Source organism: Tinamus guttatus, unplaced genomic scaffold (genome assembly GCF_059628265.1).
Source record: "Tinamus guttatus ecotype Peru unplaced genomic scaffold, ASM5962826v1 Tinamus_guttatus_pri_ptg000158l, whole genome shotgun sequence".
Taxonomy (NCBI): domain Eukaryota; kingdom Metazoa; phylum Chordata; class Aves; order Tinamiformes; family Tinamidae; genus Tinamus; species Tinamus guttatus.
Window position 1 is genome coordinate 136,022 of NW_028288692.1, and position 24,150 is coordinate 160,171.

The following is a 24,150-nucleotide window of genomic DNA, read 5'->3' on the forward strand; positions in this document are numbered from 1 at the left end:
CTGAGTTACTATATATGTGTATGAGGAGGTGCGATCTCATTTCCCCTATAATTTTCTTTTTATATTTTAAAAAATGTATGGTTGCATTCCAGCGTTCTGCTAAAATATCATAAAATGTCATTTATTTTTAATTCTAGTAAAACAAAAATGAGATCCTCCACTAAGGTGAGGAAGGATATGTAGTTAGTCAAGGAGAACTTGCAAAATCAGTGATTCACTAGTTCAGTGAATTTCACTAATTCTGTGATTTTTAAAAGTCTGTCATCTACTACAGAAGCTCACTCGGGAGGAGAAAACTGTGGCTGATCAATTTACTTTGGTGATAGAAGTCCTTCTGCATTGTGCAAACTTAAAATTCTGGTAACTGAATTCTGGGAATTAGATTTTATTTCTTGCATTAAAAAATATAAGCAGGTTAAACTTTAATACTTGAGGAAACAAATGAATTAATTATTTAAATTTAATCTGTTCCTCAATTTTACAGAGAACCGTAAATCTCATGTGAGCACTGCACTTCAGCCATTTAGGCAATGTGGTCTTAAAACCTGAAATAGAGACTAGGTGTGAGGTGCTTTCTAGACAGTTTTATCATCTGTCACGTTACGTTGTGTCACTGAACGTTGGGGCCCCATTATGTCCCAGATTATAGAGAAAAGGTTAAAAAGACAAATCAATGCCAAGACTTTAAGAGAAGATTGTTTATAAAATACACATCTTTTCACCAAACTGTATCTGATATTAATCGTCACATAGCAGGGATAAAAATGGGGGAAAGGAAATTCTGTTATTTTGTTCCATTAATTGGTTTATTACATGAGTTTTAGTACCATGTTGCCCATGAAAGACTGTAGTAGCTATTTGGATTTTTAGAGCTGTGGAACTACCATTAAGTAGCCTATTACGCTAAAATAAAATGGTCTTACAGAATAGTTAATATTAAAGATAAAGAATATCTATTTGAAAGTTTTATATTGTAAAAGAAGCCAGCTATTGAATTTTCAGATAGAGTGGATTAGGGATGATTATGCAGTAGTTTTTGCAATGTAAAAATTCATGGAATCATAGAATCATAGAATGTTTAAGGTTGGAAAGGACCTCTAGAGGTCATCTAGTCCAACCCCCCTGCACACGCAGGGTCACTTAGAGCACGTGGCACAGGACTGCATCCAAGCGGGTTTTGAAGATCTCCAGAGAAGGAGACTCCACAACCTCTCTGGGCAGCCTGTTCCAGTGCTCTGTCACCCTCACTGTTAAGAAATTTTTCCTTAAGTTCCTATGGAATTTTTGGTGTTTCAGTTTCCGGCCATTTCCTCTAGTCCTATCAGTGGCCACCACTGAAAAGAGACCATCACCGTCCTCTGCACTCCCTCCCTTGAGGTATTTATATACACTGATTAGATCCCCTCTCAGCCTTCTCTTCTCCAGGCTGAACAGGCCCAGCTCCCTCAGCCTCTCCTCATAGGGCAGATGTTCCAGGCCCCTGATCATCCTTGTGGCCCAGCGCTGGACTCTCTCCAGCAGCTCCACATCCCTCTTGTACTGTGGGTCCCAGAACTGGACACAATACTCCAGATGTGGCCTCACCAGGGCTGAGTAGAGGGGCAGGATCACCTCCCTCGACCTGCTGGAGACTCTCTTCTTAATGCACCCCAGGATCCCATTGGCCTTCTTGGCCACGAGGGCACACTGCTGCCTCATGGTCACCTTGTCATCCACCATAACACCCAGGTCCCTCTCTGCAGAGCTGCTCCCCAGAAGGTCAGTCCCCATCCTGTACTGGTGTCTGGGGTTATTCCTCCCCAGGTGCAGAACCTTGCACTTGGCCTTGTTGAATTGCATGAGGTTTTTCACTGCCCAGTTGTGTAGAGGAATGGTTAGAGAGCCGCGGATGTGGCTGCCCAGGCGGCCTGCTCAATTCCAGCCTTCAGGTTTCAGTGAAAGAACAAAGGGACTGCTAACTAGGAGATAAGGAAGTAGACCAAGGTCAGAGGGAATAAAAGAGCTGTTGAACTAAAAGGATGAGCTAAACAAGTAAGGGGGGCTGTAAGGGTCTTAGATCTTTGTCTACCAATTAGGATCCTGTGTAATTACATCACTAACTGCTAGAATCATATAAATGTACTGCATGTAAGCAAATAAACCAAGTCAGTTCCAGCTTCTATAAAGTTGCTGTCTGGCATTCCTGACCCGCTCCAAGCTGCAACAAGTGGCGCCCGAACAGGGACAAGATTCCGAACAGGGACAAGATTCCGAACAGGGACCAGTACAGGGACTTGGCACAACAGTGCGGGATTCCGGAGGACGACGTACGGGTGCAGCCGAGTGATCCAACCAAGACGGGGACCGGAGCGGGTAAACCGGCTGTGATTGCGCACACGGAAAAGACGGCGTTGGGGGGCAAGAAGCCAGGGCCCGGGACGGAAAGACAGCGTCAAGGAAGGGCTGGAAGCAGAGACCCCGGTGTACGTACAAAATGGAGCGAGAAGCTGCTGTACAATTGCTGCTGGACTTATTAGCAAAGAGGGAGGCAGCAGTGAGCATGAAGAAGCTGTATGAGCTGTATAAATGGGCTAGAGACAAGGGACACTTGCAAAGCCCCAAGCTGAAGCGAGGGGGTTCTGAGCCCCACCCTCGCCCAAAGGACATCACAGGGCCACCGCCGGGTCGTGAGCCTCCCAAAGCTGTGAGCAGTGTACCTGTAAAAGCCTTTGCGAGCACTTCAGGACCGGGATCGCCACGCCACCGAAAACTGCTGGTGTCTGGAGATCCATTGCCAACCCCCCCGCCCGCGTCCTCATCTGTGCCTGTGGCGCCTGCACTGTCTGTGCCCCCACTCCCGGACCGCCCGCCCCGTCGTGCCTAAGAACGGCCCGGCTGGGTCCAGGACTTGTTAGATCACCTTGAAAAAAGGAGAAGGGGGGCCGGGGAAGAAAAGGCGAATGAGATCAAGGAGACTTACGTTGCTGAGGGCTTGACAACAGCCAGGGGGGAGGTGCAGGGGGATTTGATCCGTCTTTTAAAGTGGGGGTTGAAGAATTGTAATGCTTTAAGTGAGGACAGAAACCGTTAGTAGGGCTATTATTTCTATTTGCTATGTTCATCTCTATTATGTACTGTATCCTTTGTATATTGATGCCGACACGAGGTATGGTTGAAAGGTGGAAATTTGTATGATCTGTAGAGTCATAAAATTATTGTGCGAAATAGAATCCAGACCTTGAGAAAGAAGATGTTTGCCTGCCCAGGCTGAGTGATAAGGAGCGCGGAGGCGGCTGCTCAGCCAGGCTCAGAGCCGACCTCCTCCAAAAGCAGCTGAAGGCGGCTGCTCGACCGGAGATGCTCGACTGGAGATGAGAAAGGCAGGACCCTCGGACTGACGGCTGGGACCACTTACTGGTATGCGCACCTGCGCAGCCAGGAGGGAAGGTTATGTGACTGAAGGTGGAGTTTGTCCGCCCCCCGGTCTGCCTGCTGGCACGTACTGGCCCTACGTGGCAGGATGCACCGGGCATAAACAGACAGAGCAGAGAGAAAGGAGGGGTGAGACTCCTAGCACTGAGGCCCACGTTGTCTCTGCGGGGATGCCCGCCACGTTAGGAGCCTGTCAGCAACCCTCTAATCTGCCAACTCGAGAGAGCGTTTAGTCTCAGTGTCCTGCCGGCAAGTATTACCTCACGAGTAATTATTCATACTTTGCTCCTTTAACGTGCTTTCACCTGAATAGCCGTAGCCACTTTGTTCTGTGTGATTATTGCTGAATCCCAAACCCATTCGCAACCTAATTGGCAACGAGGATGGGATTAGGCAATCGAGACAGTGGAACTCACTAGTGGAGTGCACAGCTACGTGAGGTCGTGCCACTGGATAGAAATTGTGTTTGTGCTGTTTGTGTGTGTGGTCTTTAGATCTTTATTGTGTAATATATATCAGCAGAGAGGGCTGAATAAGCACAACAGGAAAGTGCAGAATTTGAAAGCGGGAAAGCCAGTAATAACTCAGACTATGGCGTCCCCCCCCCCCCCCCCAACCAGTGGAGGACTGGGAGCCCTACTCTGACTTGTATCCTTGGAAAGAGACTAGGGAGGTACTTCAGCATGGGAAACAAGAATGAAGCGACGGCCAAGCTCCAGTGCAACTGGCACGGAAGGACCTGCAACAGTCCTTACAAATTGTAAAAGCCTCAATGCTACTGGAGCGGAGGCCTCCTTAATATATGGAAATCCCAAGCAATTTCTGGGGAGGAAACCAAATTGAAGCTATGCAAACATAAACAGAAATGGAAATCGAGAACCTTTCAAAATGATTGGTGCATCTTAGTAATTGATTTAAAAGATTGTTTTTTCACCATACTATTGTATCCTGAGGACCATGACATAGTGGAACGTATGAACCAAACGCTGAAATGCCAGCTACAAAAAAAAAAAAAAAAAAAGGAGGAGAATTGGGAATTATGCCTGCAGAAAAATTGTCAAGAGCAGTATATGTTTTAAATTTTTGAGATTACCCCAGGACAGCCTAGTCCCTCTGATGGTCAAACACAGGGCTGGGCTAAAGGGAGCCCTGACAGAAGTAAAGTCGGGTCCGTGTAAGATGATGCTGAGAGACTGGGACACAGGAAAAGGGACGGGAACTTTGCACTTGATAACCTGGGGAAAAGGGTATGCTTGTATCATTACAGATGCTAGAATCAGATGGGTGCCAGAAAAAATGGGTGAGACCTTGGCTGGAAGCAGACTCGCATACATCAGACGTAGCAGGCAAGCAGCCGGTACCCTAGCTGTGGAAAGTGTGAGCCTGCAGAAGAACAACATGGGAGGAAGAAGTGTTACTGTTATTATTAGCTGTATATTGTGGCTGTTAGGAGGTAATGTTGCTTTTAATGTTATTATAGAAGCTGATGCTACTTTTAACACTAATGGATATGTTATGCTTCTTAGGCATATTGTTAATTATACCCAAATTAAGAGTTGTTGGTTTTGTGGGACAGCAGACCAATTTGATGCACTGGTGTTAGGTATTCCTCTAAGCAACTGGACAGACCTGAATCTATATAGCCTACTCAATGCATCATATCAGTTTAAAAAAAAAAAAAAAAAGGGGGGAATAGTGGGAGCATATCTAAGTAACGGAGGCTTCCCGCTAGAGGACGGATACAATGAGCCGGACTAAGACCAAGGCGAAAAGATCGTGGGAAAGTCACCACCACAAGTAGGAGAGGAAGAACCGGTAAACAAGCTTATCAGTGCAGGAGAGAGGACTGTGTGCGGGCCAATCATGTCAAAATATATGGGTAACATTAGCCAGAGAGCTAAATACTACACAATTTTGTGCTAGCTTGGCGACACCCAGCACACCCTTTGTGACCTGTTTGGTAGGGGTCCCACTTGATGACAGTGAAGCTGCGGTTTTTGCGGCTCACTATGATGACAATTGTAAGAACGCAAATATCAAATGGTGTGACTATAAGAACATGTCTGTCGTGATGTCGCAGTTCGAGTGGTGGGTTAACGGCCAGCTGGATATGGATAACCCGCCACAGGAGTTAGAGTTGCTAGATTCTCTTAATGCTACTGCTTGCGCTTTCTTGGATACCAGCGCCGAGGCAGTGCCACTGCCTTGGCCAATGCGTTTATCTAATCATACCACCCCCGTAGATCCGATTGGCAATAGTTTAAGTTGGGAAAACTGGTGTGCCGGGTCCGTCCCTGATGTTAAAGGTAATGCCTGCCTCGTAAACTTCCTTCCGGATATTTTCTTATATGCGGAAATCGAGCCTGGGCCGGCATTCCAGCCCAGCCTATGGGAGGACCTTGCACAATCGGTCGCCTTAGTATGATATGGCCACATGGGCCTCCTGGGAGCTGGAAAATAGCAGTTAGGCGACGAAGAAGTACAAAGGTTACTGTAAGTAGTGATTGCATTGATGATGTTGATTTATGGAGTGATTGGGAAGTGATAGTGGCATCTTTCTTCGGTCCTGGGGTGTCAGCCACCCGAGCTCACAGGAATATTGAACATCTTGCATGCTAGGCAGTCAAGCAGGCGAATGCAACCAGTGTGGTGCTTAGTGAGTTGTCAGATGATTTAACCCAGGTACAACACGCTGTACTGCAAAACCGTGCCGCTATTGATTTCCTCCTTCTTGCTCACGGACATGGGTGTCAGGACTTTGATGGCATGAGCTGCATGGACTTGAAGGATCATTCGGCAGCCATACACCGCCAGATCCACGACTTGATCAAGCATACGGAGAAAGTAACAAAGGATGTGGGATTTTTCAGTCTAGACGGAATAACGGACTGGTTAGGAATTGGGGGATGGATAAAATCATTGATGAAATCGCTGTTAATGTTGTTACAATGGGGACTGTTGCTTGTAATTGGCTTAATGATTGCTTGTACCTGTTTGCGCGCTTTAATGTCACGTTTGTTAACTGCTTTTTCACGCAATCCAAATCTGACACCTCAAGGCTGGCTTGCTTCCCGGGGTCACCTAATCTAAAGAAAAAGGGGGAATTGTAGAGGAATGGTTAGAGAGCCGCGGATGTGGCTGCCCAGGCGGCCTGCTCAATTCCAGCCTTCAGGTTTCAGTGAAAGAACAAAGGGACTGCTAACTAGGAGATAAGGAAGTAGACCAAGGTCAGAGGGAATAAAAGAGCTGTTGAACTAAAAGGATGAGCTAAACAAGTAAGGGGGGCTGTAAGGGTCTTAGTTAGATCATTGTCTACCAATTAGGATCCTGTTTAATTACATCACTAACTGCTAGAATCATATAAATGTACTGCATGTAAGCGATTAAACGAAGTCAGTTCCAGTTTCTATGAAGTTGTTGTCTGGCATTCCTGACCCGCTACAAGCTGCAACACAGTTGTCCAGTCTGTCCAGGTCCCTCTGGATGGCAGCGCAGCCCTCTGGGGTATCAGCTACTCCTCCCAGTTTGGTATCATCAGCAAACCTGCTGAGGGAGCACTCTGTGCCTTCATCCAGGTCATTGATGAATAAATTGAACAGGACTGGACCGAGGACTGACCCCTGGGGGACACCGCTAGCGACAGCCCTCCAACTAGACTCTGCACCGCTGATCACCACCCTCTGAGCTCTGCCATCCAGCCAATTCCTAATCCACCTCACTGTGCACTCATCTATCCCACACTTCTGGAGCTTACCCATGAGGACGTTGTGAGGGACGGTGTCAAAAGCCTTGGTGAAGTCGAGATAGACGACATCCACCGCTCTCCCCTCATCTATCCAGCTAGTCATTCCATCATAGTAGGCTATCAGGTTAGTCAAGCATGATTTCCCCTTGGTGAATCCATGCTGACTACTCTTGAGCACCTTCTTGTCCTCCATGTGCTCAGAGACAACAGCCAATATGAGCCATTCCATCACTTTTCCGGGGACGGAGGTGAGGCTCACTGGCCTGTAGTTGCCTGGGTCCTCCTTCTTGCCTTTTTTGAAGACTGGCGTGACATTGGCCTTCTTCCAGTCCTCCGGCACCTCCCCCGTTCTCCAGGATCTTTCAAAGATGATGGAGAGTGGCTTAGCTATGACATCCGCCAGCTCACGCAGAAATCTAGGGTGCATCCCATCAGGGCCCATGGATTTGTGGGTATCAAGTTTCCTTAGGTGCTCTCTGACCCAATCTTCCTCTACCCAGGGCGAGTCTTCCTCTCTCCAGGCTTCTTCTCTTGTCCCTAGGGCCTGGGGCTCTAAAGGGCTGCCCTTGGTAAACACCAAAGCAAAGAAGGCATTGAGCAACTCTGCTTTTTCTGTGTTATTTGTAACCAGGGTGCCCATCCCGTCCGCCAGCGGACCCACATTTTCCCTGATCTTCCTTTTGCTGTTAATATATTTGAAGAAGTTTTTCTTGTTATTTTAACGTCCCTTGCCAGATTGAGTTCCAAACGTGCCTTAGCTTTCCTTGTTGCATCTCTGCATTCCCTGACTACGTTCCTGTATTTCTCCCAGGGGGCCTGTCCTTTTTTCCACATTCTGTATACTGCCTTCTTCTGCTTAAGCATTGCCACAAGCTCCTTGCTCATCCACGCAGGTGTCCTGCCCCCTCTGCCTGACTTCTTACACACAGGGATGCACTGTTGCTGGGCGTGGAGGAAGTGCCACTTGAACACTAACCAGCTCTCCTGGGCCCCCCCACCTTCTAGGGCTCTAGCCCATGGGATTCTTCCGAGGAGGTCTCTGAAGAGGCTAAAGTTGGCCCTCCTGAAGTCCATGGTCGCAAGGCTACTTACAGCCCTGCCTCCTCCTCGTTGGATCCTGAACTCCAACTCATGGTCACTGCAGCCAAGGCTACCCCCCACTTTCACATCTGCTACAAGTCCCTCTCTATTTGATAGCACGAGGTCCAGTAGCCCACCTCTCCTTGTCGGCTCCTCCACAACCTGCGTCTAAAAGTTATCATCAACACACTGCAGGAGGGGTCCTCAAACTTTTTAAACAGGTGGCCGGTTCACTGTCCCTCAGACACTGTCAGGGGCCGGACTATAGTTTGGAAAAAAATGAACGAATGCCTATGCACACTGCACATATTTTATTTTTAGAGAGATTTTGTGAAAGAGATCCAGCAAAAGTTATGCGTTTTGGTAGCTATGCAGACTAAAACCTTCCTTCGTTATCACAAGCAGTCTGCACAATAGGTGGATTGTCTATTTTCATGGACAGAGAATTAAGTTTACAGGGTCTGAATTTCCTTTCCAGAGTTCTCAGTGAGTGTGGCTTTTGCTGACTGTCTCTGGGTGCCAGATCTGATGAGCTGTTCTTGATTAGCTGTATCGCAAGGGAGAGAGTGGTGACTATTGTTTTTGTGGAAAAAAAATATTTAAAGCTTTAGGTGATGTTCATTTGTCTGATGCGTCGTGTTGTATTGCATTGATACATAGCAGTCATGCACTGGTCACACTGCCAGAATAGAAATTAAATCAGGATTACCCATCTGAGGAGAAAACATGCTGTCACTGAAAGTGTACTTCTTGTCAAGTTCCTGGCTCAGTTGCTGTAATCATCGCCTTTGAGCATCTCCCTACCACACCAAAATAATGAGATTTTTGAGAAGGGGGAAGAGGGGTATCCTGAGGTGCATATTGATATTATAATGCAAATATGTCACTCCCAAAACAAAAAAGGCAGAATCTCTTGAACATTTTACCAATAAAAAGCAACACAGGTCCCTGACCCGTAGTAAATTTAAGGGTTTTTTTTTTTTTTTTACTATGGAAAATCCCTACCACAAAAAAATACAGATAACAGACAGCCTCAAGCATAATTGATATACGTACATCATTGTGAAGTTCCACATATTTCTTTGCATTATGTTATGAATAGAAGAATAATTTCTTTTAAATCAGCTCAGCCTGCCATCACTATTATTCAGTACATTGGCTATATTTTAGGAGAAACTCACCACCATGGTAAATATGTCAAGACTTTTTCCAGAATTTTTTTACTCTTGATATCCAGAGTAAGGATAAAATAACATCAGATTACTGAAATGTGAGCCAACCTATGAGCATTAGATGACCAATAATTGCAAGATAAAAAAAAAAAAAAACTTTTTAGAAATCGAACTTGTAACAACTTTAGTGGTTTCAGAATTTAACTGATAGATTTTTTTAATGATCATTGCAGAGGATGATATTACATGCTAGCGAAGAAAACCTATCAATTCTATCATCAGAAAATTACTACATCATTATGCAAAATACTGCAGTTAGTTAGGAAATTGTCACTCCTATACCCATCAGACCTAATAGTTGTATCTACAATCTGATTTAGAACAGTAAATATAAAATTGTTATAAAAGCAGAACTATATGGTGAATGTATGACAGATTTGCTTCCCCCTGTATGCAGCAGCAGGGGACTTGTTCTGTGGGAATGTTCTTCATTAACTCTGTCCTGTGTAACTTTTTACTTGAGGAATTGAGTTTCAAATCTTCTCCCCTTCCACTGAGGAGAAATTGTCAGCTCAGAGGGGCTCAAGTTGCAATATTGGTGTTCTCTGGCCATTTCTGAAATTTTGATCAATATATTTCCTCTAATAAAAAGGTTTTTCAAAGGAAATAGGGAACAAACAATCTTGAAATGCTTCTGAGTTTTAGCAATGCTACCAGGGAGGACACCAGACAGACTCTGGTCTCTGCTTGCTGCTGTGAGGAGCACAGGAGAGGTCCTCCTTCGTGTGAGCAATAACATGCAAAAATGTGATTAAGCCAAATAATTAGCAGCAGGAGAGGACCAAGAGGACCAAGGAGGGGACCATTCAAGGAGTGTCCTCTCTTAGTGAGAACCTTGGACAGGGCTGCTTTCTTCCCTGAGAGCATACGGGTTCCTGCCTTTCGCCCCTTTGGACCCTATCGCTCCAAAGAGGTCGTGCTGTATTTTCTGATGGGTTTAGATAAGAGACCTCCACAGGGAGACCCACACAGGAGAAGAGCTCTTGGAGAACATCTGCATTGGCTCTGAGACTCTGGGAGCAGAATATTGACATGACTGTTGCAAGACAGCCAGACTTCTATGTAAGCTGGCAGATGAAGGGGTTTCCTATTGCTCTTAAAATTATTGTTAAGGAGTTTCAGGAGCTGGTGCCTTTTATCACCATCCACAATCTGCTGCATAGCAGGACAGCCTTCCTGATTGCATTTAAGGATGGTTTGACAACAAATGCCAACTAGGATTGCACTGCATATACAGCGATGAATCTTGCTTATATCAAGAGTCAGCTTTAGAACATTTGGGATAATAATTTGATAGAGATAAAATTATCATCCTTTAAGGAGAGAAAAATGTATGTCATATCTCTTCTTACCGTTTCAACTTTCTATTTGGAAAAGGTTTAGCTCTTCCTGGAGTTTTTACAGCTAGTAATATATATTGCAGAGATCTATTACAAGATATACATAAAGATATTGGCAGATCCAGTCTTGTTTCTTTTAGTTCAGTACTTTCCTCTGAAGATTAGTTCCACATTTCTCCAGGATCATTGCATTTCAACTTCTGTGTTGAAATAAACCTAAGTTTCCTGATATGCACCATGAGAGACTATAAACAAATGAAATATAATGTGTAGTGTGAAGTACATTTATTACTGTCATAGTCGTAAGTTTAAGATGCCCATGATTTTACTGAGCTATGAGTAGCAATGCACTTGTGTTCCAGATGGAATTTCAAAGAAGAAAAAGAATGGCACTCATTAATCTTACTTCATCTGAAAAGCACCCATCTCAACCTAGGTTCATGAGCAAAAGTTTTAACTTTAAATATATGTTAAATAATATGATCCCATTTAAATGTAGATACTATTTTATTTTATTTCATTTTATTTAGAATTAAAATGGAAGTGAGATTTTCTACCAAAGTGTATATGGTTACTTGGTTGCATTTTTTTCCCTTAAAAACATTTAGCAGCAATTAGGCGTGATAGATTATTTGCTTCATAGTTCTTATTGTTAATCTGAACCTCTGGAAAACAGTCTGAAATGACAAACTTCAAGGTTTGCAAACATAGATACTGCTGAAATTTTGCTAGAAATTTTTGCAAGTCTGTGGCAAGAGTACTATATTGTCATCAATTCTCCTTTCATCTCCAGTGTTTGAAAATAGAGGAAAATGCTAGCCAAGGGATCTGTGGCAGGACCACATTTTGTAAAAATAGAGAACTGCAATTCTGTCTGTGCTTGTAATTCCTACCAACCCAGCTCTCCTTTCTTCAGGTTGGATTCGGATAGCAACTATGCCTATGAATCACTTCTATGTCAGGGAAGATTCCCCTGAAAAAATTATTTGGAGAATTGTCGGGTTTTAAATGCAAAGTGAGTAATCTGTGTAAGAGAGCATAAATGTATTTGACAGTCTTGGTGGCATTCAGATACCTAACTATGAGTGTCTAATGTTATATTAAGCATCCTAAAATATCTAAGATATCTTCCTCTCCAGACTGGCATTTTTATAGAGATCTGCACCCTTGTGAAATCATAGCTGGAAGCCATGCATGCCTTCTTTCTTAATCCCACAAAGTCAGGTACTATCACCAGCTCTTTGGTGTTTCTCTTGTATTATCACATGGGCCATATTCCAGATTAATTTCTTTTTTATCCCTGGTGATTTTTGTCCAAGAAAGCTACATAGAAATTTGCCAAATAGAGTAGGATTCCCCAGAACTAAATCTGTATTAACTGACAACAAGAGTTAAAATAACAATCCACAGAAGACAAAGGTAATTGAGAAAACCATGGCAGAGAAATGACACCTCTAAAAATTACAATAAAATAGGATCAGAGGTAGCTATACTGGGAGCAGAAATAGCACCTATATAAAGGACTGAGATGACCTGCTTATGTAATTATTAATAAGCATTAATGAACGAATCAATACCCTAACTCTCAACACTTTGAAAGTCTTCCATTCCAGCTCTCCCCTTTGCTTCTTTGAATTGAAGCTGATGTTGCATGTAGTGATTCAGGGATGATTCATAGTCCCAGTAAGTATCTGAACATAAATTTGTTTCCACCAAGCATGTGGGAGAGGCAAAAGGTGTGTTGAGGTGTGAACACAGTTATTTTATGGCATGTCTACTACTGTAAAATGGAGCAGAGACTGCTGAAGTAATGGACACCCAAGCTAGCAGGTTTTCATAGAATCATAGAATCATAGAATGCTTAGGGTTGGAAGGGACCTCTAGAGATCATCTAGTCCAACCCCCCTTGCATACGCAGGGTCACCTAAAGCATGTGGCACAGGACTGCATCCAAGTGGGTTTTGAAGATCTCCAGAGAAGGAGACTCCACAACCTCTCTGGGCAGCCTGTTCCAGTGCTCTGTCACCCTCACTGTTAAGAAATTTTTCCTTAAGTTCCTGTGGAATTTTTGGTGCTTCAGTTTGTGGCCATTTCTTCTAGTCCTATCAGTGGCCACCACTGAAAAGAGGCCAGCCCCATCCTCCTCACTGCCTCCCTTGAGGTATTTATATACTCTGATTAGATCCCCTCTCAGCCTTCTCTTCTCCAGGCTGAACAGGCCCAGCTCCCTCAGCCTCTCCTCATACGGCAGATGTTCCAGGCTCCTGATCATCCTTGTGGCCCTGCGCTGGACTCTCTCCAGAAGCTCCACATCCCTCTTGTACTGTGGAGCCCAGAACTGGACACAATACTCCAGATGCGGCCTCACCAGGGCTGAGTAGAGGGGCAGGATCACCTCCCTTGACCTGCTGGAGATGCTCTTCTTAATGCAGCCCAGGATTCCATTGGCCTTCTTGGCCACGAGGGCACACTGCTGCCTCATGGTCAACTTGTCATCCACCATGACACCCAGGTCTTTCTCCGCAGAGCTGCTCCCCAGAAGGTCAGTCCCCAGCCTGTACTGGTGTCTGGGGTTATTCCTTCCCAGGTGCAGAACCTTGCACTTGGCCTTGTTGAATTGCATGAGGTTTTTCACCGCCCAGTTGTCCAGTCTGTCCAGGTCCCTCTGGATGGCAGCGCAGCCCTCTGGGGTATCACCTACTCCTCCCAGTTTCGTGTCATCAGCAAACTTGCTGAGGGAGCACTCTGTGCCTTCATCCAGGTCATTGATGAATAAATTGAACAGGACTGGACCAAGGACTGACCCCTGGGGGACACCGCTAGCTACAGGCCTCCAACTAGACTCTGCACCGCTGATCACCACTCTCTGGGCCCTGCCATCCAGCCAGTTCCTAATCCACCTCACTGTCCACTCATCTATCCCACACTTCCAGAGCTTGCCCAGGAGGATGTTGTGAGGGACGGTGTCAAAAGCCTTGGTGAAGTCGAGATAGACGACATCCACCGCTCTCCCCTCGTCTATCCAGCCGGTCATTTCATCATAGAAGGCTATCAGGTTAGTCAGCCAAGACTAACATGAGACAGTGCATCACCCTGACAGCCACCTTAAGTTCAGAAGCAGCAGAGCTGGGTTCAAGCATGGCACATGTACTACTTCTGGATTCAAGCTGGCTCACGGGCAGCTGTCTCAAATATCTGTAAGTCTTGTGATTATGCTCTTGATCTTGAGAGGAGTGAATTTTGCCTGTTTGAGTGTCTCTACATCAATAGTTGTAATCTTCCAGTAGCTAAGCTCAAAAGGCAATTAAATGAACATTAAGCATATCTACATAGTCAGATCCTGATAGTCAAGGTTTATGAGCTTGGGATTGATGGTTAGGCCACTCAAAGCATGGACAGAGCCCACCTCACGGCCCACCTCACCTCCACCGGTGACCACGTTCAACAGGTACAAGGCCCTGGAACATGTGGATCAGATAGAGGAGGCCTTGAACCAAGGCCCGTCTAGGGGGCTCTCTCCTGAGAGGCAGTCTAATTCATGCTGCAAGGCTGCTCCCCCTAAAGTGAAAAGGAGCACCCGGAAGAAGCGGCGGGTGATCGTCGTGGGTGACTCCACGCTGCAGGGCACGGAGGCACCGATATGTAGACCGGACCCCTCATCCAGAGAGGTCTGCTGCTTGCCAGGGGCCAAAATAAAGGACGTCACAGAAAGGCTCCCAAGAATTGTTCAGGAGTCGGACTATTATCCTCTAGTATTGTTTCATGTGGGTGCTAATGATGCCATGGGGAAAATGAGGGACGTCAAGCAAGACTTCAGAGCCCTAGGGATGGCCATCAAAGGTACAGGTGCCCAGGTAGTATTCTCCTCTATTCTGCCAACGAGGGGAATGGACTCAAGGAGGAGAAGGCGAATATGGCAGCTTAACAACTGGCTGCGCCGCTGGGCCTGGCAACAGAATTTTGGCTTCTATGACCATGGGACTCTGTTTGATGGCCACCAGCTAGTGGGGAATGATGGGACCCATCTTAGCAAGAGGGGCACACGTCTCTGCCAAAAGGCTGGCCAACCTGGTTAGGAGGGCTTTAAACTAGGCAAGAAGGGGGAAGGGGAGTGGCACACTGACACGGCAAGCAGTACCACACAGCCCAGGTCAGATGGCGTCCAGCGGGAGTATGCTAGTGGGGAAGTGAGGATAGGAAATGAGGGTCCTCTTTCACCCCTCCTGGGAAACCTGTGGCCTCTGTTGCTTCCCTGAAATGCCTGTATACCAATGCACGAAGCATGGGGAATAAGCAGGATGAACTGGAGATCTGTGTGCGGTCCCAGCATCATGATCTCATTGGAATCACAGAGACATGGTGGGATAGCTCGCACGACTGGAGCGCTGCCATGGAAGGCTATGTGCTCTTTAGGAAGGACAGGCTGGGAAGGCGAGGTGGTGGAGTTGCTCTTTATGTGAGAGAGCAACTGGAATGCATGGAGCTCAATCTGGGAGTGGAGGATGAGCGAGTTCAGAGCTTGTGGGTAAGGATTAGAGGGCAGGCTAATGTGGGAGACACTGTGGTGGGTGTCTGCTACAGGCCACCTGACCAGGACGAGCAGGTTGATGAGGCCTTCTATAGGCAGCTGGATATTGACTCACGGTCACAGGCCCTGGTTCTCATGGGGGACTTCAACTACCCCGACATCAACTGGGAGGACAACACAGCCAGGCATAAGCAGTCCAGGAGGTTCCTGCAGAGCGTCGACGATAACTTTTTGACGCAGGTTGTGGAGAAGCCAACGAGGAGAGGTGGGCTACTGGACCTCGTGCTATCAAATAGGGAGGACCTAGTAGGAGATGTGAAGGTGGGGGGTAGCCTCGGATGCAGTGACCATGAGTTGGTGGAGTTCAGGATCCAACGAAGAGGAAGCAGGGCGGTAAGTAGCCTTGCGACCATGGACTTCAGGAGGGCCAACTTTAGCCTCTTCAGAGACCTCCTCGGTAGAATCCCATGGGCTAGTGCTCTAGAAGGCAGGGGGGCCCAAGAGAGCTGGTTAGTTTTCAAGCAGCACTTCCTCCACGCCCAGCAGCAGTGCATCCCTGTGTGTAGGAAGGCAGGCAGAGGGGGCAGGCGACCTACGTGGATGAGCCGGGAGCTTGTGGCAATGCTCAAGCAGAAGGCAGCGGTATACAAAATGTGGAAAAAAGGACAGGTCCCCTGGGAGAAATACAGGAACGTAGTCAGGGAATGCAGAGATGCGACAAGGAAAGCTAAGGCACGTCTGGAAGGCAAGCTGGCAAGGGACGTTAAAAATAACAAAAAAAAAATATTCAAATACATTAACAGCAAAAGGAAGATCAGGGAAAACGTGGGTCCGCTGGCGGACGGGATGGGCACCCTGGTTACAAATAACACAGAAAAAGCAGAGTTGCTCAATGCCTTCTTTGCTTCGGTGTTTACCAAGGGCAGCCCTTTAGAGCCCCAGGCCCTAGAGACAAGAGAAGAAGCAGGTGGAGAGGAAGACTTGCCCTGGGTAGAGGAAGATTGGGTCAGAGAGCACCTAAGGAACCTCGATACCCAAAAATCCATGGGCCCTGATGGGATGCACCCCAGAGTGCTGCGTGAGCTGGCAGATGCCATAGCTAAGCCGCTCTCCATCATCTTTGAAAGATCCTGGAGAACAGGGGAGGTGCCGGAAGACTGGAAGAAGGCCAATGTCACGCCAGTCTTCAAAAAAGGCAAGAAGGAGGACCCAGGCAACTACAGGCCAGTCAGCCTCACCTCCGTCCCCGGAAAAGTGATGGAACGGCTCATGCTGGCCGTTGTCTCCAAGCACATGGAGGACAAGAAGGTGCTCAAGAGTAGTCAGCATGGATTCACCAAGGGGAAATCTTGCCTGACTAACCTGATAGCCTTCTATGATGAAATGACCGGCTGGATAGACGAGGGGAGAGCGGTGGATGTCATCTATCTCGACTTCACCAAGGCTTTTGACACCGTCCCTCACAACATCCTCCTGGGCAAGCTCCAGAAGTGTGGGATAGATGAGTGGACAGTGAGGTGGATTAGGAATTGGCTGGATGGCAGGGCCCAGAGAGTGGTGATCAGCGGTGAAGAGTCTAGTTGGAGGCCTGTAGCTAGCGGGGTCCCCCAGGGGTCAGTCCTTGGTCCAGTCCTGTTCAATTTATTCATCAATGACCTGGATGAAGGCACAGAGTGCTCCCTCAGCAAGTTTGCTGATGACACGAAACTGGGAGGAGTAGGTGATACCCCAGAGGGCTGCGCTGCCATCTAGAGGGACCTGGACAGATTGGACAACTGGGCGGTGAAAAACCTCATGCAATTCAACAAGGCCAAGTGCAAGGTCCTGCACCTGGGGAGGAATAACCCCAGACACCATTACAGGCTGGGGACCGACCTTCTGGGGAGCAGCTCTGCGGAGAAAGACCTGGGTGTCATGGTGGATGACAAGTTGACCATGAGGCAGCAGTGTGCCCTCGTGGCCAAGAAGGCCAATGGAATCCTGGGCTGCATTAAGAAGAGCATCTCCAGCAGGTCAAGGGAGGTGATCCTGCCCCTCTACTCAGCCCTGGTGAGGCCGCATCTGGAGTATTGTGTCCAGTTCTGGGCTCCACAGTACAAGAGGGATGTGGAGCTTCTGGAGAGAGTCCAGCGCAGGGCCACAAGGATGATCAGGAGCCTGGAACATCTGCCCTATGAGGAGAGGCTGAGGGAGCTGGGCCTGTTCAGCCTGGAGAAGAGAAGGCTGAGAGGGGATCTAACCAGTGTCTGTAAGTACCTCAAGGGAGGGAGTGCAGAGGACGGCGATGGTCTCTTTTCATTGGTGGCCACGGATAGGACTAGAGGAAATGGCCGGAAACTGAAACACCAAAAATTCCATAGGAACTTAAGGAAAAATTTCTTAACAGTGAGGGTGACAGAGCACTGGAACAGGCTGCCCAGAGAGGTTGTGGAGTCTCCTTCTCTGGAGATCTTCAAAACCCGCTTGGATGCAGTCCTGTGCCACGTGCTCTAGGTGTCCCTGCGTGTGCGGGGGGGTTGGACTAGATGATCTCTAGAGGTCCCTTCCAACCCTAAGCATTCTATGATTCTATGATTCTATGACAGAGCAGATATATGACTATTTACTCCTGATCAAATAGACATCCTTGTAGTGAAGTCACACACTAGTCCTGCTGAGTTTAATGTTACACTGGATGTTACACTGGCACATAGTTCATACTGCACATCCATGCTGTATTTCATTTTTAAGTGTATTTGGATAGGGTTTTTTTTTTGTTTTGGGTTTTTTTTTTTTTGGCCTTTTTAAAATTAATTATCCTCCAAATCGCACTTGTAATTCCTTTCATATCTGAAACAAGGTAGGAAACAGATGTATACAGATTCATTATAATGTAAGATAGTTCCCTCAGACACGAGATGTTAAACTGCTTTTTGATCAGCTGCTTCTAGAAATGTACATTAAACTGTAAACTATGATTCTTCCTGTAACCAGCTAATGATCCTATCAGTTGCAGACTAATTGCCTGTACCACAACCTAAATTTTGCCCCATTCAAAAAGCCAAAGCCACATTCTGATCCTGTTAATCACATTCAACTTTGAAAAGTACATAGTGGTTGTGCGTTATTCAGCTTCTCTCTCTAGTAATTTGTTTGATTGCCTATTACTTGCAATCTGCACTAACTGAATAAATGTGTTCCATGTCCTGATGGGAATTTATTATTTTCTCAAATTATTTTAATGTAGACATTCTGCCTAGAAATTGGGGTAAATTCTGCTTGCCTTTCTTATCTAAAGTACCTTCGATGGGAAGAGTGAAAAGCAAAGAAGTTTTAACCCTTTGCAGAAAGTAATGAAGGCAAATCATAGCACCTATGTCCATTTAATGCAAGATTAATATCAGTCTTTATTGCTCACAGATCTGAAGGCTTTCATCATTTTATGAGCAAATAAATAAGATGCTAAGGTATGGGAGAGAGGTGCTGGTACTATATGCATTCCTTTTTCTCCGTCCCCCATCAATTTATCTTGTCTGTACTGTCAAGACCTAGAACAGACCCCCATCTATTCATCACTTTTTTAATTTCAATTTATTTTTCATATAGCACATACACACATATATACTCTATGCAGTACTAGGTAAGTCTTTCAGAAAAAGGATGAAACACATGTCCAATTATCTTTCAATTTTCCATATCATTTTTCTGAACAAGAGTACAAGGCCAATAGATATGTCCTGTAAGCAAAAAACAATTGTTACTAGGACATTTTTATTAACTCTGGATCTGTGTGATATTAAAAGTTTATTGTGATTTTACTTTTGAAATCCTCTGAATCTTAATGAGAAATTTTCCTCCCTGTTCTGAGTTTCAATGAGAAACACTTGCAATGTCATGGCCGTGTTACATATTTGTGAAATTCATTTAGATTACTTTTAAAGATTTAAAATTTCAACCACAGATTCAGGCATGAGACATGTTTTTTAGTTAAGGAGACATTAATTTTTAGTATAAGAAACATTCTCTGCTAAAAAGAGGTTATACTTTGAAAACATTAATGATAGAAATATTTATAAACAAAATCTAAAGTTGCCTTCTAGAATCTTTGTTCAAATTCTACCTAAAAGTTTGGACCAATCAGTGATTCCCCAACAGATCCACCTTTTTATACATCAAACTATTAATTTAGACTCCAAAGTATTTGGAATTTAAATGTTTTTTTATTACCTAATTAACAGTGTTCAGTTCACAACAGCCAGTTCAGGCTATGGAATCTTGTCTACCTCCCTGCCTTACACAAGAAAGAGTTTTCTTCAAACAGTGCATCTAAAACAGAGCATCTAAAGTAGACTCCAGTTCTGAATGATCATTTGGTTGTGTCTCTCTCTCTCTCTCTTTTTTCATTGACTAAAGAGAAAACAAAATAGTTTAGCCTCCCAATGGATACATCCCTTAGAGCCTGGGGTGCTTTTCTGAGGCATAAGCATAGCTGATGTGAGATAGAAATAAGTTAATTAATTCTGCCGGGAACAAAACTTCAAGATCATCATTGGGCAATTAGGTTTTGCATTTATTGTCATAGTATCTCAGTACTGAAGCCTCTAATTATTCCTCTTGTTTCTTAAAAAGATTTGCTACTCATTATTTGCTACTACTCTTTGAATATTTACAGGGGTCTTCAGTCATCCTTGTCTGGTAACTCTATTGGCTCATTATTTTTCTTCTGTTCTTATGAATGTGCTCGCATAGTTTTCTGTATTATTTTCGCTTGATTTAGGGTAGACAACTTTTGCCTTTTTTTCTGTCCTTCCTTCCCTTGTATTTGCTTCCTGTCCATGACTTACTTCTTGAATCACATTAGTCCCTTTGTCTTGCCCTAAATTCCAGGCAAAGACAGGCATGTTCAGAGGGCCTTAGCCTTCCAAAAAAATCACAAGTTCAGATCTTCAGCATTTGATCAGTCACAGATTGTAAAATTTTTCATAGTCTCTTTTTATTTTTTGTTGCAAAACACATCACTCATTTATTCATGGAGTTCATTTCTTCATTTCTCTTTGTAATTTAATGCAATATTTTTACCATTAATGTCCTTTGCTAGAGGTAATTGACAGTATTAAAAATACCGATTGTTTCACAGCCATTTGTTGTGAGAAATAAATCTATTCTTCTTTTTTTCCTGGCACTCATTGCTAGAAGACATAGAATGAAGCCAGTTTTACCTTTGTAGTTGCAGAAAATTTCAGTTCTGATAAGGAATCCTAATTCTCCACTCTGCCCCTAAAAGTATATTGTTGGATCATTTTATTTCTGTTGTTATGTTCTGTTCCTTATTTATTTTAATCCAAGGAGTCTGACACAGATATTTTACATTCGGTGTTAAATTCTAATACAGGAGAATTGATCACAGATGTATTAAGAAACAACACTAATTACATACAACTGGCCCATGTTGACCATTTGAGAACCCGGATTTTATTAAGCAATAAGGTTTCTACCGTGTATTTATTTAAAGGTTAGTAGAAAAAGAAGATAATAGCAAATGTTTTAGAAGACATTGTAAAGCACAACCTCTATTACTATAAAAGAAATAAGGCAGCTGCAGAATCATGCTTTGGCTTATTGTGTTCTAATTATTAGGAGCACATAGGAATGCTTTTTGGTCATAAATTATTTGCAACAGGAAACACTGTTTTGTTGAGACTTTGTACAGTACCTAGCACAATAGGAAGTGGTGCAAGATTAGCAGTGTTCTGCCATAAGGAGTTATAAACAATAATGAATAAAAAGAAATCAAACTAATGCATGATGTAATGTTGACTCAGTATTTGGAGAAGAAAAAGGAAACCCGTCATGTATTTTGTCAGCGTCTGTTGGAAGAGCAACACTGAAGGAGAGTATTGTGTCACTCCCTTCTAATTCCTTTCCTACCCAAAGTAAATTGAACTATATCCTGCAGTAGTCACAGTTCTGAAACTGTGCAAAGCCACCTACTTGAACTCAGCAGGGTCCTTAGCCACCCTGCTTTTAGGTGTTTCTTAACAACCCTGATTTTCCTGACTTGTTCCAGACACTGTCTGCTAATAATGTGTGTCATGATGCACCACTTTTGTGTGATATGAAGTCATGCTGTGAGCAGAACCTGTTTTAATCATGTTCTCCTGTATTTTTTCTTATTTCTGTTTTGTTTCTTATAGGTTGACCTGCTTATCCCTATGAAAGTCACTGGCATAATTACACAAGGAGCTAAAGATTTTGGTCATGTCCAGTTTGTGGGGTCCTACAAGCTTGCTTACAGTAATGATGGGGGGCACTGGATCATATACCAGGATGAAAAGCAAAAGAAGGATAAGGTAAAGTAATTAGAAAATTGATATATGCATTGTGTTTACAGAGGATGAAGTCTGTAGTAACTCCAGTGCTGAAAGCCTACAGATTTTTGTCTATACTCCACTTTATGCAGTTCCATATGCCTGAGGTTCCACAGATAAAAGTCAAAGTGAATAAAAAAGAATCATATAACAGAATAACATTTACTGTGCTGTAATAGCATAGGTATCAGTGCAATGCACCTGTTTTAAGTCTATTAAATATGAGACTTAAAATTTTACAGTGCTCCATTTAATGGAATTATTCCTTCCTTAACTTTACAGGAGAATGTGTATGTATATAAGAGTAGTTTATTTGTGTCTTGGAGAACAGTGTCCCAGTCCATATTTTAATAAGGATATACTATTCTCTGTAAAGCACATCTTGAGTATTCATGACTATCTAGTAATTTTGTGTTGATTTTTTTTCCTGGAAATTATTCATTTTAGGGTTTCAAATACCCTGTGGAAAGATCCTTTCACACTATTAATTATACTATTAATACCAAACATAACATCTTCACAACTTCCTTTGCAAATGTTTAATGGCCAGGTATAAAGAAAATATAAGGTTATTGATAGATTTACCTAGAAGCATGCATTTTTTTCACATATTATTTAGCGTATTATTCATTATGCATTTCCTTTAAACTGTATAAGATTTTTAAATTGCAAATAGCTGAATAGTCAAAGAAAGAATTTACAGTATATGCATTTCTTAAGGGAAATTACGAAATCTGACATTCTTAATTATGTATTAAAGATTTTAAAGATTTTAGATAAATTATGCCTAATTGGAACAAGACACATTAATAAAAATACCAGATGGCTGATGTGACTGATAATAGATATCTCAAATCTGGTGTTTTCAACATTTATATTCAGGGAAATAAATGTTCCCACTTGTACTTATTTTTTCTTATAATAACTTTTATAATAAACTTTTTTTTTTCATAAAAATGGACACCGTTTGTGTATTCCAACTCATTTTGTATTTTTGGAAGCAGTGAGATTTGGATATATATATGTGTGTGTGTGTGTGTATTGTATGAATACAAGTAGATTTATTGATGAGGGATTAGACAGCAGCATTGGTTAAATGTACACTCAATATTAGTGAAAGGTATCCTACGTTACTGGATTAATATCAACATACCTGTATGTGTGCATGCATAAAAATACTGTAAGGAAAATACTTTTCAAAAAACAATGCTAGCAAGCCCCAGTGTCTAGAGCAAGATGGCAGTTCAGCATGATTTTATCCTGCAAAACAAATACCTGAAAGATTTTGAGATAGGGAAAACACAATCTGTTGCTTTAATCATCCATCTGAGAAGGTCCTGATGCCTATGGTTTTGGATGTGTCTAGCGTAATTGGTTGTCAGTAAAAATTGGAAACAAACAGCTCTCCTTTCATAGGCATACTGTAAAGGTGTTCAATATAAGTGACAGATAGTCCCCTCAGTACTTTGTACACATCCCTTTCCAAATCCCTGGCATTTAAAAACAAAAGCAAAACATTACTTCAAGCCGAACTTCTGCTAGTGAACTGTTGCATTCATTATACTGAAAAAGACAACATGCAATCAAGTCACCAGTGAAAAGCACAGTAACAGGCACAGGCACATCTACAAGAAAATGTAATCTCACTTAACAGCATTGTGCTAGTCTATTCTTGTTTATAACATTTGCCAAGGCAATTAAATTCTTTTTGCTTTCATCATCAGATGGATTGTTAATTGCTGTGTGCATAATCCATTAGGAACAACGGAAAACTCTTAATCACTGTCTTATTAAAACATCTCACTTCCCATATTAATTTACATCACTAAGAATAAAATAGATGTATCTTATTATGATGCCTTGACAAATCAGGAATAATTAAAGGCAGAATGTGATCAAATGAACTTAGCTCAAGATTGGAAGTTATAATTTCTGAGATGGCCCAAAATGCAAGAATATTTTTGAAGGAACTGTGTTTTCACAGCAAAGTGAAACTCTAAGAAAAATGTTTCTTCTGTCCCCTCATCTCTGAGAGAAGGCAGACATTGGCAAGTACACCACATATAAATTATTCATAATTTACCCTTTTTCATTCTCTTTATTAGCTGAAAATCTTGATTTGTTCTGAGAAAGATAGAATATATAGATTTCTCCCTTTGCAGGTTATTTATTCATTCTGTGTTCATCTTGTGAGTCTTCTCAGGGATCATGACTTTAAAACACATTAAAATAGGAACTTATTGTTTGATCTTGGCTGGTACTGAACATCTTACCTGTTCAGTAGTTTACAGAATGAGTGCTAATGAATAGATTCAGTGAATTCCTGAAACTGTTCATATTTGGCTGTTCATCATTTTTCAGTTTACCTTTCACAGAGAAAAAAAAGACAAGTATCTCATGTTCACAAGTGCACTATTTGCCACTATCTTTGATGAGTCTGAAACAAATAATCAGTTGTTTCAAATAG

General features: G+C 43.5%; 1 protein-coding gene across 1 annotated transcript in view; it reads left to right on the plus strand.

The window, feature by feature from the left end:
- The window catches only part of LOC104569029 (EGF-like repeat and discoidin I-like domain-containing protein 3), a gene marked incomplete at its 5' end in the record, with an annotated part of 167,844 nt that overhangs the window by 135,525 nt on the left and 8,169 nt on the right, over window positions 1-24,150 (plus strand). The window contains 1 exon segment of the mRNA XM_088522745.1: window positions 21,510-21,665. Within this exon segment, the coding sequence (XP_088378871.1) occupies window positions 21,510-21,665 (156 nt within the window).